Source organism: Priapulus caudatus, unplaced genomic scaffold (genome assembly GCF_000485595.1).
Source record: "Priapulus caudatus unplaced genomic scaffold, Priapulus_caudatus-5.0.1 Scaffold101, whole genome shotgun sequence".
Lineage (NCBI taxonomy): Eukaryota > Metazoa > Priapulida > Priapulimorpha > Priapulimorphida > Priapulidae > Priapulus > Priapulus caudatus.
The window spans coordinates 209,805-220,842 of record NW_014577162.1 but is presented as its reverse complement, the minus strand read 5'-3'; the positions used below and the strand labels follow the sequence as shown (position 1 = coordinate 220,842).

General features: G+C 42.0%; 1 protein-coding gene and 5 non-coding genes across 6 annotated transcripts; 4 read left to right on the top strand and 2 right to left on the bottom strand.

Annotated features, from left to right (window-relative positions):
* Nucleotides 1–1,446: 1,446 nt before the first annotated feature.
* On the bottom strand, nucleotides 1,447–10,370 carry LOC106805124. The gene is made up of 8 exons (XM_014806605.1): nucleotides 10,094–10,370; nucleotides 6,804–6,969; nucleotides 6,422–6,578; nucleotides 5,909–6,121; nucleotides 5,405–5,537; nucleotides 4,917–5,070; nucleotides 2,996–3,065; nucleotides 1,447–1,581 (listed from the first exon to the last, which is right to left on the bottom strand). Exons 1-8 carry the CDS (start codon nucleotides 10,287–10,289, stop codon nucleotides 1,447–1,449), a joined length of 1,224 nt encoding a protein of 407 aa, XP_014662091.1. The 5' UTR covers nucleotides 10,290–10,370.
* On the bottom strand, nucleotides 2,408–2,496 carry Trnay-gua. The gene is given in 2 exon segments: nucleotides 2,408–2,443; nucleotides 2,460–2,496. It is a non-coding gene; the product is annotated as a tRNA-Tyr (tRNA).
* Trnay-gua lies at nucleotides 8,244–8,332 on the top strand. Its single transcript is given in 2 exon segments — nucleotides 8,244–8,280; nucleotides 8,297–8,332. It is a non-coding gene; the product is annotated as a tRNA-Tyr (tRNA).
* Trnay-gua lies at nucleotides 8,656–8,746 on the top strand. Its single transcript is given in 2 exon segments — nucleotides 8,656–8,692; nucleotides 8,711–8,746. It is a non-coding gene; the product is annotated as a tRNA-Tyr (tRNA).
* On the top strand, nucleotides 9,004–9,092 carry Trnay-gua. Its single transcript is given in 2 exon segments — nucleotides 9,004–9,040; nucleotides 9,057–9,092. It is a non-coding gene; the product is annotated as a tRNA-Tyr (tRNA).
* On the top strand, nucleotides 9,328–9,416 carry Trnay-gua. Its single transcript is given in 2 exon segments — nucleotides 9,328–9,364; nucleotides 9,381–9,416. It is a non-coding gene; the product is annotated as a tRNA-Tyr (tRNA).
* Nucleotides 10,371–11,038: the final 668 nt, after the last annotated feature.

Here is an 11,038-nt window from a genome sequence, read left to right as displayed (position 1 = left end):
GCTACAGGGTGTAATTAGTTTAACGTGATGTGAAATGCACTCATCAATGATTGTTGTGTTTTTATATGAAGCCATTTCGATGTTTGCGTTGTGGATGCTGTGAAAAGCGTGCGATAAAGTCAATTCCAGAACACTATTAAATAGTATAATATGACCCACGCAGAGCTGCGTAGCGAAGGGCGCATCACAATTGTATATTTTGTACAGAAATATCGTGCGTACACGTGAGTGTGTGCGTACGTGCGTGCGTGCGTGTGTGTATGTGTGTGTGTGCGAGCGCGTGCGTGCGTGTGTGTGGTGTGTGAGCGCATGTGCGTTCGTGTATATGTTCGTGCGTGTGCGTGTATGATTGGTATTAGTAAGCCGTCGTGTTGTAGTAATGTACGACAGGATTGTGTAAAATAAATTTTACTCTGAAAATGATTACTGTTTTTACGATGGTTTTTATTTTATACGTACGCGCGCTATGTAATAAATATTAGTTACGGTTATTACTAACCTTCAGTAACCCAACAATTGGTGCAACTGCAACAACTGCAATTATAAATATATAATGTGTTCTACCGTTAGACTACACAACGTTTATCAAAGTTAGCATGGGTCTGCTACAGCAACTGTTATTTATAGTTCTGTATGATGAAAACATTCTATTTGCTTCGGTTGCAGCCGTCTTTTTTGACATTTTTATCTGTGATGGCAACACCGGTCTATTCTAAGCTAGATGGTTTTTAGTATTTCTAGTCTACAAGGGCTCGGGTCTACCTTAGGACCCACCGTGCTTCTCTATATTCTTCTTCGTCTTCTTCTTCCTGTTCTTCTTCTTCTTGTTCATCAACAAGCATCATCATCGTCGTTGTCATCGTCATCATCACCTAACCCTGACCCCTAACCCTAACCCTGACCCTTCACTCTAACCTAATCCTAATCCAATCCTTACGGGTAAGGTGGTCTTAAATTAGACCTTGCCCTCGTACCCGCGCTTTTCGCATATTTAGAACAATTTGCTATACTATAAGCACTGCATCCGGGATCTCACTTTCTCTCTCTCTCTCTCTCTCTCTCTCTCTTCTCTTCTCTCTCTCTCTCATCTCTCTCGCATTTCGGCCCCCCCCCCTCGCTCTCTCTCTCATCTCTCTCCTCTCTCAGCAGCTCCTCTCTTGCCTCGCACTGCCCCCCCCCTCTTTTCTCTTCTCTGTCGCATTCCGCCCTGCTCTCTCTCTCTCTCTCACACTCCCTCTCTTTGCCTCGCACTCCCCCCCCCCCTCTGCTTTCTGCTTTCTCTCTACTCTCGCTCTCTCTCTCTCTCTCTCTCTCTCTCTCTCTTTCTCCGCTCGCTCTCGCCTCTCGCTGCCTGCTCTCTGCTTCTCTCGTCTGAAGTTATGCGGGAACTACTGCCGACGGTGAGTCGCAGCTACAGTCGGTTGTTCCGAGTTTCTCGTCTGTTATTTAGAGTTCCTCATGTTTGTGGGTACGCTTGGGACGACTAGCATGCAGCAGAAGAGCGAGAAACTTGAGAGCACCTTCGCTGAGTGTCTCTGCCTCCCCCTTGCCTATGTAGCCCTTGCTGATGGTATCCAGCACCTATGCGAGAGAATTGTTGTTATCAGCGTGCATTTGGTGAAGCACAATGTTTTGGGGCGACCCTTCTGACAGGAATCCGTGTATATGCGTGGATATGCGTTAACGCGTGTGAGTAATGCGCGTGGGTTGAAGCGGGCATTTGCGTGTTTATGCACGCGCGGTGCGTGGTGTGTGTGTGGGGGGGGGTGCGTGCGTGCGTGCGTGTGTGTGCGTGTGCTGTTGTGCGTGCATGGCGACTGGATTAAAACGCGAAAATGATTCTTCGCAGCGGATTTTGACCAGCGACCTAAGATAACTGTCTTAGCACTACATATCCTCCGCCTACCAACTGAGCTATCGAAGGATGCCTATGCCTGGTCGCCGACTAATTTAATGCTTTATCTATATATCTATCTGCTAGAGATAAAGAAAAACAAATAGAGAGAGAGAGTGAGCAAAAGAGAGAAAAAGAGAGAAGGGAGAGAGAAACGAACAGACAGAGACACACGCGCCCGCCCGCATGCACACGCGTGCTGCATGTAGCACACACTCAGAGAAATAGAAAGTGAGATAGTGTGTGTGTAAGAGGGTTGTAAGTGTGTGTGTGCGCGCGTGTTTCTGTCTGTTGGTTTCTCTCTCCCCGCTCTCTTTCTCTTTTTTTCTCTCTCTCTCTCTCTCTTTCTCTCTTTCTCTCTTTCGCTCTCTTCCTCTCGTGCAGGCGCGGTGTGTGTGTGTGCGTGTGTGCGTGTGTGCGTGTGTGCGTGCGTGCGTGCGTGCGTGCGTGCGTGCGTGCGTGCGTGCGTGCGTGTGCGTGTGCGCATGCGATGGATTAAAATGCAAAAATTAATCCTTCGAGCCGGATTTGAACCAGCGACCTAAGGATAACTGCTCCCAAACCACTACAGTCCTCCGCTCTACCAACTGAGCTATCGAAGGATGCCTGTGTTTGTGCACCGACTGATATTTTATCTATAGATCTATCTGCTAGAGATACCCAAAGAAAACAACAGAGAGTGACAGAGGGGAATGAGCAAGAGAGAGAAAGAGAGAGGGGGAAAGCATACCCATACGTACACATGCCCGCACGCACACGCAGGCACGCATGCAGGCACACGCATGCACGCCAACGCAGGCACGCATGCAGCACACGCATGCACGCACACGCAGGCACGCAGGCACGCATGCAGGCACACGCAGAGAAAGAGAAAGTGAGAGAGTGCGTGTGCGAGGGGTATGCGTGCTGCGTGCGTTCGCTCGTGAGCGCATGTGTGTTATTATGTCTTAACCACGAAGCGACAGACTCCTTTGTAGGCCCGGCGATATGCGAACTGGAACGCGTTTTCCGAATCAGTGGCGTCTGCTACGCCGACATAGGCGCGATCGTAGTCGTCTGGAACTGGTGACAGCGTGAGGGCAGTTCGCCTCCTCAACACGCCAGCACCACCTGGTGAGCGGTCAGTCGCGCGCAATGTGTTGCCATGTCGCTGGCATCCAGAACCGGCCATCTGTAAATAACGTATGTTTCAGATCGTTTTTGTAGTTTTATTAAAATATTTTTTATAAATTTCTAGTCTTTCGCTTATAAAATGGTAACAGAGGGAGCGTATCGGAATCACGTAGTCGTTTAGATTTCTTCGGATTTTTCGCGAGGAATTATTTTGCTTTGTCTTTCTGTCGCTCTTCGTTGAGCATTGAATGTGAATTAAACACTATCTTCGAGGATAGATACGACAGAGAAAAGCTCATAGGGTGGGTGCTAAAAAGGGGTACAGTGTGGATATGTATAATTTTCGTTACCATAATGATAGCCATGAGTGGCACGCAACAGTAGCTTTCTGGCATTGTTCCAGCGTCGCCCACTGTTTCACGTAATGAAACGTCGGTACCAACATCTTTTATGTGGCAATACATGAAATAATATACTAGTTAGACTATATTAGTTAACTATGTATATAACATATATATATATATATATATATATATATATATATTACATATATTATAGAATAGATAAAATATAGATGTAGACTATAGAGATATAGTTGGACTTAGTTGTGTTTTTATATATTTCTATGGCAATACGCCTACATTAGAGTGTATTATTCTTCATTGTAATTTAAGATAGATGTCTTATAGATGTGTCTAGGAAAGAATAAATAGTCAGGATTGGCTTTGTGTAAAAATTATGTATCATTGCTAATGATGGTGCCATGGTAAAGCCCCAGTAATTTTATATATATATAATGTTACATTCTCGAATTTAAGCCAAATGCCGTCCCATGTCGCTGCAAAGGTTAGTGTGAAGTATACACTTTTGTGGTCCTTTAACACGCATAAGGTATATGTTACGTGTGCAAAACTGCCAAGTATTTTAAGGTTTTGGTGTCTTGCTTATTCAGGTCTGCGGAACTATGTACGACATCTGCTTGATAACTGCACACAACAGCGGCTATACTGTGTCATATAAAAACCATTATAGCGCTGGTTGGCTTTAAGTGCCAGCACACTCACGCCATTTCGTGCTGTACAGGCAATTTTCGTGGTCGCTACAAAAATGGCCAGTGTGCGGGGGCCGCACGACCACTCACCACGGAAATTAGTGGTGACCACGAGTTGCCGAGAATCAAACCGGTTGTTTCTCATCACGATTCGTGGTGACAACTTGTGGAAGTGGCCGCCACGGCAATCGGAACAAAATCACTCGCAGACAATCAAAATTAGCGCTGCCGTCACATGATTTCAAAATGGGTCAATACAATATAAAATATTACAAACATACAAATATACAAAGTATAGAGCGCCCTTAGGCCTAAGTAACAGAAATGTTGATAAAATTTATATATTACAAATATACAATATACAAATATACAAATATACAACATACAAAATACAATATACAAATATAGGCCCTAGGCTAAGTACGAAATATTGATAAAATTTATATATTTCTTTTATTTATAACTGTTTATGAATGGGTTAAAGCTACAACTCTGGCAACAAAAATTGCCTGTCAACAGCACACGTCCCACTCACGTGTGGCTGTGCGTCAAAAGCGCCAAAAAATGAAATTGTCTGTACGAGCAACAAAAATGGTGAAGTGTGCTGCATGCTTAAATTATAGTCGGCTCAGACAGCATCTCAGATAAAATTCTACTAGGATTCTATATATCTAAGGTAATTATATCACATATTCCTGTTAATTAAACGAATTGATAATGATTTTTCTCGCACCACCATTCAGAACCGTCGTCGGTTGTCTTTCGTCTGTCGTCTCTCATCGGGCACTGTCGTGGTAATTCTGTGGAGCAGGGCGTTTTAGTAGTAGGTAAACGAAACGCATGCTAGTATAGAGTTACCTTCTTTCTTCCGTGTATGTCCATACTGTTCGCAGCTTCTCGAGTGACGTAGTTGCGTTACAATTTGCTCGCAGTCCTGCTAAAGTTTGAAGCCGGATTAAGGAGTGCGTTGACTCCCATTGCTCGCCAAATGCCCGTAAATGGTAAAGATGCCCTAAGTAAAGTAAGCGTGTGCTGTTAGTATTTTGTTAAGAATCGGATCACCCTTCTAACACGGACAAGTCAATAAAAGTACATGCAAACAAAATTAACATGGCTGCATATATATTTATCATTTGATATGGGTGATCTTATCAGCACCGCTGTTCGCGACACGGAGACACGCAACGCACGCGCGCACAACGGCACGCTACGCAGCAGCGCACACACACACACACACACACACACACACACACACACACACACACACACACACAAACACACAAACACACACACACACGCGCGCGCGCGCGTGCAACTCAACACATGAAAATGTGTGGTTGTCCTACCTGCAGGAATGAATGCGCAGTCGCCTGGGCGCATGGTCGTCCATGTCCACGGAACATCCTTGACTTCTTTGTAGGTGAACACGTTGATCATATCTATGTTCATTTCTGTATACCCTCTTTTCACAGTGTAAACCTAATTGATAAAAATCCGGTTACATAACTTTTCAAGCTAGTGCTGCAATATAGTGATAAGAATAGTGTTGCATTTTGCTCATATGATACTTTTTCATTCTTATTTCTCTCGACACACAGTAGCATGACAAGTATTTCCCAGCGTCATCAACAGGCATGGATTCTCACACTTAAGCTGTCAATTTGGTACATTTTTACTATAATTTTTCAAAAAATAATTTTTTCTCACGTAAACGTCATTATCTGTAATGACAACAATAATAATTGTTCTGCTCATGTAATAGATAAAATAATGCGCTACTGAACCTAATCATTGATAGTAAACATTACACAAATATCTGTTTTTTCGACGAGAGCAAACGTTACACTCACAGGTTCTTTCATCGCTACTTTGCTTTTGTGGCTGTTCTCCATAAATATGACGTCCCATCTGCCACTGAGCAGACAGAGAAACTGGTGGTCGGGAATATATTGTAGAGGTGCTGCCGTCTCCCCACTACTCAGCCATAGTCGCACCTCTTGTATCACCGGCGGCGCGGCTGTCGAATTTATCGTAGACTTGGCGCAAGTAAGAAATGCAGGAATCTGTCGATGCAAGTTAAATCAGTGATCGATAAGCATCGTTCGTTTATCATACATTAACCAAAACGTATTTCAGAATTTCGACACTTTAATATTATCAAGCGATTCTGTTTTCTCGCTTTTCTCAAGATAACATTCTCAGTGCCGTCTCGCTTCTATCTTTACACATTACTCCGTATTGTGCTAGAAATCCTGGAGATCCCTTAGATGTCCAGGAGCTAAGTAATTATCTACTTATAAAGATGTGCTTAATTAACTCTTCATATTTTAGACGACACACGCGGAGAAAGATGGCGCCGATACTTTAAACAGGGTGCGCATATGATCTGGGCACGTAGCGTCCATGAACCAATCCTCGTAGTGGAACTTTTCTAGAAGCTTGCTCAACTTCTTTCGCATCGGCTTGTACCTCAGAGGCGAATCGTGAACATTATAAACAGGGATTCGGATCGAGCCGAACCTATAAGTATGTAAACAAACGGAGAATTATACGTCACAAGAGGTAATCATGACGTGTAGAAACCAATGGAACTACCCTTGATGCACTTAACATACCATACTATTTGTACTAAATAAGTCATAATTATTTTACTAAAATAGTCATAATTATTAATTAAGAATAAAAACACCGCCATAATTTGTACGGTTAGAAAGATTCAGGCGCGTTTCAAAATAATATTGTCACCTTTTTTTCATCACATCGTCAGTAATTGTGTTAACGTCACTAACGTTGATTAGCTTCCGATAAACAGCGGGAGTTTGAGGCGTTTTCTTGAAGTGCTTTGATGCGAATTCCGTCACGTTAAATGACTTATAGACCCGTGCTGGACTTTTTGCTTTTGATTGATAACCTGCAAAACATACACATAATGTTATTATTTTCCTATAACACGTGGTAATAACCTATTCTTTTACCCTTACTCTCCCATTTTCTCCATCGTCTTTCTTCTGATCCTCCCCTCTTTTTCTCGCTCTTCTTTCGCGTGGGTGTCCGCGCTTGCTGGTGTCTGTGCATACGTAAGTGCATTATATGCGCTTCTCATTCTCGCTTACTTTCTCTCTCTCCCTCTCTACCTCCCTTACTGACTTTCTTCACCATCATCAGATCGAAATATAGATAATATAACAAAAGTTGTGGCAATAAATCCTTCGATAGCTCAGGTGGTATAGAGCGGAGGACTGTAGTGGAACCAGAGCAGTTATCCTTAGGTCGCTGGATTAAATCCGGCCCGAAGGATTTCAATTTTTTTTAACTTATTTATGAAAGTAAATAAATAGTTTCGATTTAAATTATTTCTATTGTAAAATATTTTAATATAGGTATATATACAAGGACACATTTCTTTACACACCCCAGCCATAAACATTTGCATAACTGATAGCCAACCGCACAAAATGGAAATCTAATATATATATAGTAAATAAACTGTATTTATGATAAATGGTTATAATTTGGGAATAAAGCAAGAAGCCTTTGATAGCTCAGTTGGTAGAGCTGAGGACTGTAGAAGAATATGAACGGTTATCGTTAGGTCGCTAGTTGAAATCCGGCTCGAAGGAATATAGCTTTTGCAATACACTCAATGACAACGTAGCGCATTTACATCTTCAGTCATATGAAATAAGATCCTATCTCGTTAACATTGTGATGATGATAAAATATATACGTTACTTAAACTGAATTTCTTTAATATGCACAACGTCGGCGTTACGCGTTACGATTATAGACGATTACATGAACGGCTCCGTATTTCGCTCTCATCAATTGTTATTTATCTGCACGAGAACATAAACGATCGAACTACGCTATGAATGAGCATGCTTCGTCTTTGTATAATTATTTGCATTTCAGTTTACCACTGCCCTATTTCTTCCGATTTGCTTAAGTGTGCACGTTCGTGCATTTATATGCGCGCGTGTGGCTTCTGTAATTGTCCCCATTCATGTTAATGTTATGCGCGCGTTTCATTCTCTCGGTCATGCCTTCACTATTTATTTATTTATTTATCTCTTGCTCTATCTTTATTCCAGCCACCTCCCTCTTTAAGACTTTATCTATCTCTGTATCTTGCCATGTTTCTTTGTCTGAAAAGTCAACTAGCTTGTCGCAGTTCACACCATGCACCCTTCGATAGCTCAGTTGGTAGAGCGGAGGACTGTAGTGGAAACAGAGCAGTTATCCTTAGGTCGCTGGTTCAAATCCGGCTCGAAGGATTAATTTTAACATTTCATTCAATTAATAAATGCGGTATGTAGACGTTTAACAATAGGCCCCGACTCAGTTTACCTTGTTGGCAATTTTATACGTTAGGTTTGTTATGCGATAACAACACGTTATGTGTTAAAGGATGACACACATTTTGAGACAATTAATTCTATACAGCGATTATCTATGAATACACTGCCATCTTTATTAAACAATTAAGTTGTTAGCTAATGGTTCAACGTAGTTGATGGGACAAACTTGAGTATTAATAACTACGACAGGCTTTTTTGATTCCGCATTGATAGTTGTAACTGAAAGAACTCCGCAAGCTCCTTCGATAGCTCAGTTGGTAGAGCGGAGGACTGTATAGTGGAGTGATAGCAGTTATCCTTAGGTCGCTGTTTCAAATCCGGCTCGAAGGATTGCCGATTTTAAACTGATTTACGTCAGTAAATAAATATAGTTTAGATTTAAATTATGTATGTTGTGAAATATTATTAAACAGGCATTTAAACACACATTCATTCTCTTTTCACAAATCAGCCACAAATATTGGCATAACTGACAGCCAACCGCGCAAAGTGGAAATCTAATATAGTTAATCATGATACACTTTATGGTTATAAATAATGTTTTATAATGGTTATAAATGGTTATAATGTGGGTATGCAGTAAGAATCCTTCGATAGCTCAGTTGGTAGCGCGGAGGACTGTAGTGGAGTCATAGCAGTTATCCTTAGGTCGCTGGTTCAAATCCGGCTCGAAGGATTGAGTTTTTTAAATTATTTATGTCATTGTATAAATAGTTCAATTTAAATGGTGTCTATTGCAGAATGTTAATTAACAGGCATTTAAGCACACTTTCATTTTCTTTTCACAAAACAGCCACAAAAATTGACATAATTGATAGCCAACCGCGCAAGGTGGAAATCTAATAGAGATAGTTAAGCATGATAGACTTTATTTATGATAAATGGTTATAATTTTAGATTAAAGTAAGAAGCCTTCGTTAGCTCAGTTGGTAGAGCGGAGGACTGTAGAGGAATATGAACGGTTATCCTTAGGTCGCTGGTTGAAATCCGGCTCGAAGGATTATTAGTTTTGCAATACACTCGATGACAATGCATATCGCACTTATAGACCTTATACACCTATACACATATTACACCTTTAGCCAATAGTAAATCAGATCCTATATCTCGTTAACATTATGACACGATCATGTAAACGTGCTTACGGAATTTATACATTACTTAAACTGATATGATCTAATGTGTTCTAATATTCTTTAATGTGTACAACGTCGGTGTTACATAGACGACTATATAAACATTTCCGTTCTCTCTCTCGTCAATTGTTATTTCTCTGCACGAGAACACAACGAACTAAATTTATATATGTCCACTTTGCCGCTAATATTTTTTATATATACAATGTCTACCACAGGTTCGCGCATCGTAAAACACATTGCCCAGGATCAGAAAATTTACGGGTTGAAAAGTTTGATAACTCCTGTTAATAAAGAGTAACAGTTTTATATTTGGGGAAACCGCTTTAGTTTTATTGAATTTGTGTGCGAGTGCGTGCGTGCGCGGGCGCGTGTATGGAGTGCGGTGCGTGCATGCACGGGTGCGTTCCTTGGTTCGTGTGTACGTGTGTGAGTGCGTGCACATTCGCGTTTACGTTTGTATATTATAATTTTCCTCTGTACTCGCAAACGTAATCACAATTAACGTATACTTCTCCCCGACATAGTTTGAGTAACTTACCGAGCGGCCTCAGGTGACCAGACGGAATCGTGTTTCTAGTGGCTTTACCAGACGTATGGTGCTCGGAGATAAACGGTGGAAAATGCCTATCGGTTCTCTGGTCCTTTGCGAATTCGAACTGGGCACCAACAAGGTGCCAATTAGCCACGGCAGTTAAGATTACGATGCCACGAAGCACCGTCTCAGATCCAAGCATATTTATTTTTTAGAACGGGCAGCCAAAGTGTGTCCTTGATGTACATAAAATCGGCCGAATTTGATCAGGAACAGAGGTTATTCGCGCCCTGCCAAAAAGGGCGAGACGTGGAAGGACCACGTACGACATGCCGGGTTATGCCGGCGGAGACACGTGTCGGGCGTACGTAACAGCTGCGGCAGCAGACAGTGGCTATAGCACATCACTTATGCTTACGCGTGTTCCGCTACCGTGCTAACACGATGCGATGACGTGGTCTTATATATATACGTGTAGGTACACGACGAATATGGTACATTTTTAACCCCGTGTCATACAGTTCGCGCAAACTTATTTGCTGGTTGCTAATGATCATGATGGTGATGCAAGTGTTATAGTCTGCGCGATCTAGACTCCAACGCACGTACGTGTCTATATTCTATATGCAGACATTTAGTAGGAGTGAATAATAGATAATAATTTATTACTGTAGGCACTATAGGCCCTATATACGCTGTATATTTCGCGGTGGTTTAATTAATTTTCGCGAATTTTGCGAACGCGTCCCCGACCGCGGAACTAACAACACGCGAAAATTTTAATAGCAATACGCTGTTCTTCACTGATTCGGGAATTCACCGACCGCGAAATTAACCATTCGCGAAATTGCCCCTTCAAGTCTGAATTCGCGAAAAATATGGCGTGTATCCAGTCCTGATATAGTATGCAATAGAGGTTTGATGCAGTCGGCCCAAATTACATTGTCTTGA

Bases quoted from the DNA above. Each gene is read 5' to 3' on its own strand.
- LOC106805124 (XM_014806605.1), bottom strand. From the start codon at position 10,289: ATGCTTGGATCTGAGACGGTGCTTCGTGGCATCGTAATCTTAACTGCC. The intron at 6,579-6,803 runs GTGACAATATTA...ACATACTTATAG, and splicing joins GACGATGTGATGAAAAAAAG to GTTCGGCTCGATCCGAATCC. The intron at 1,582-2,995 runs GCGTGTTGAGGA...TCTCTCGCATAG, and splicing joins CCGCTCACCAGGTGGTGCTG to GTGCTGGATACCATCAGCAA.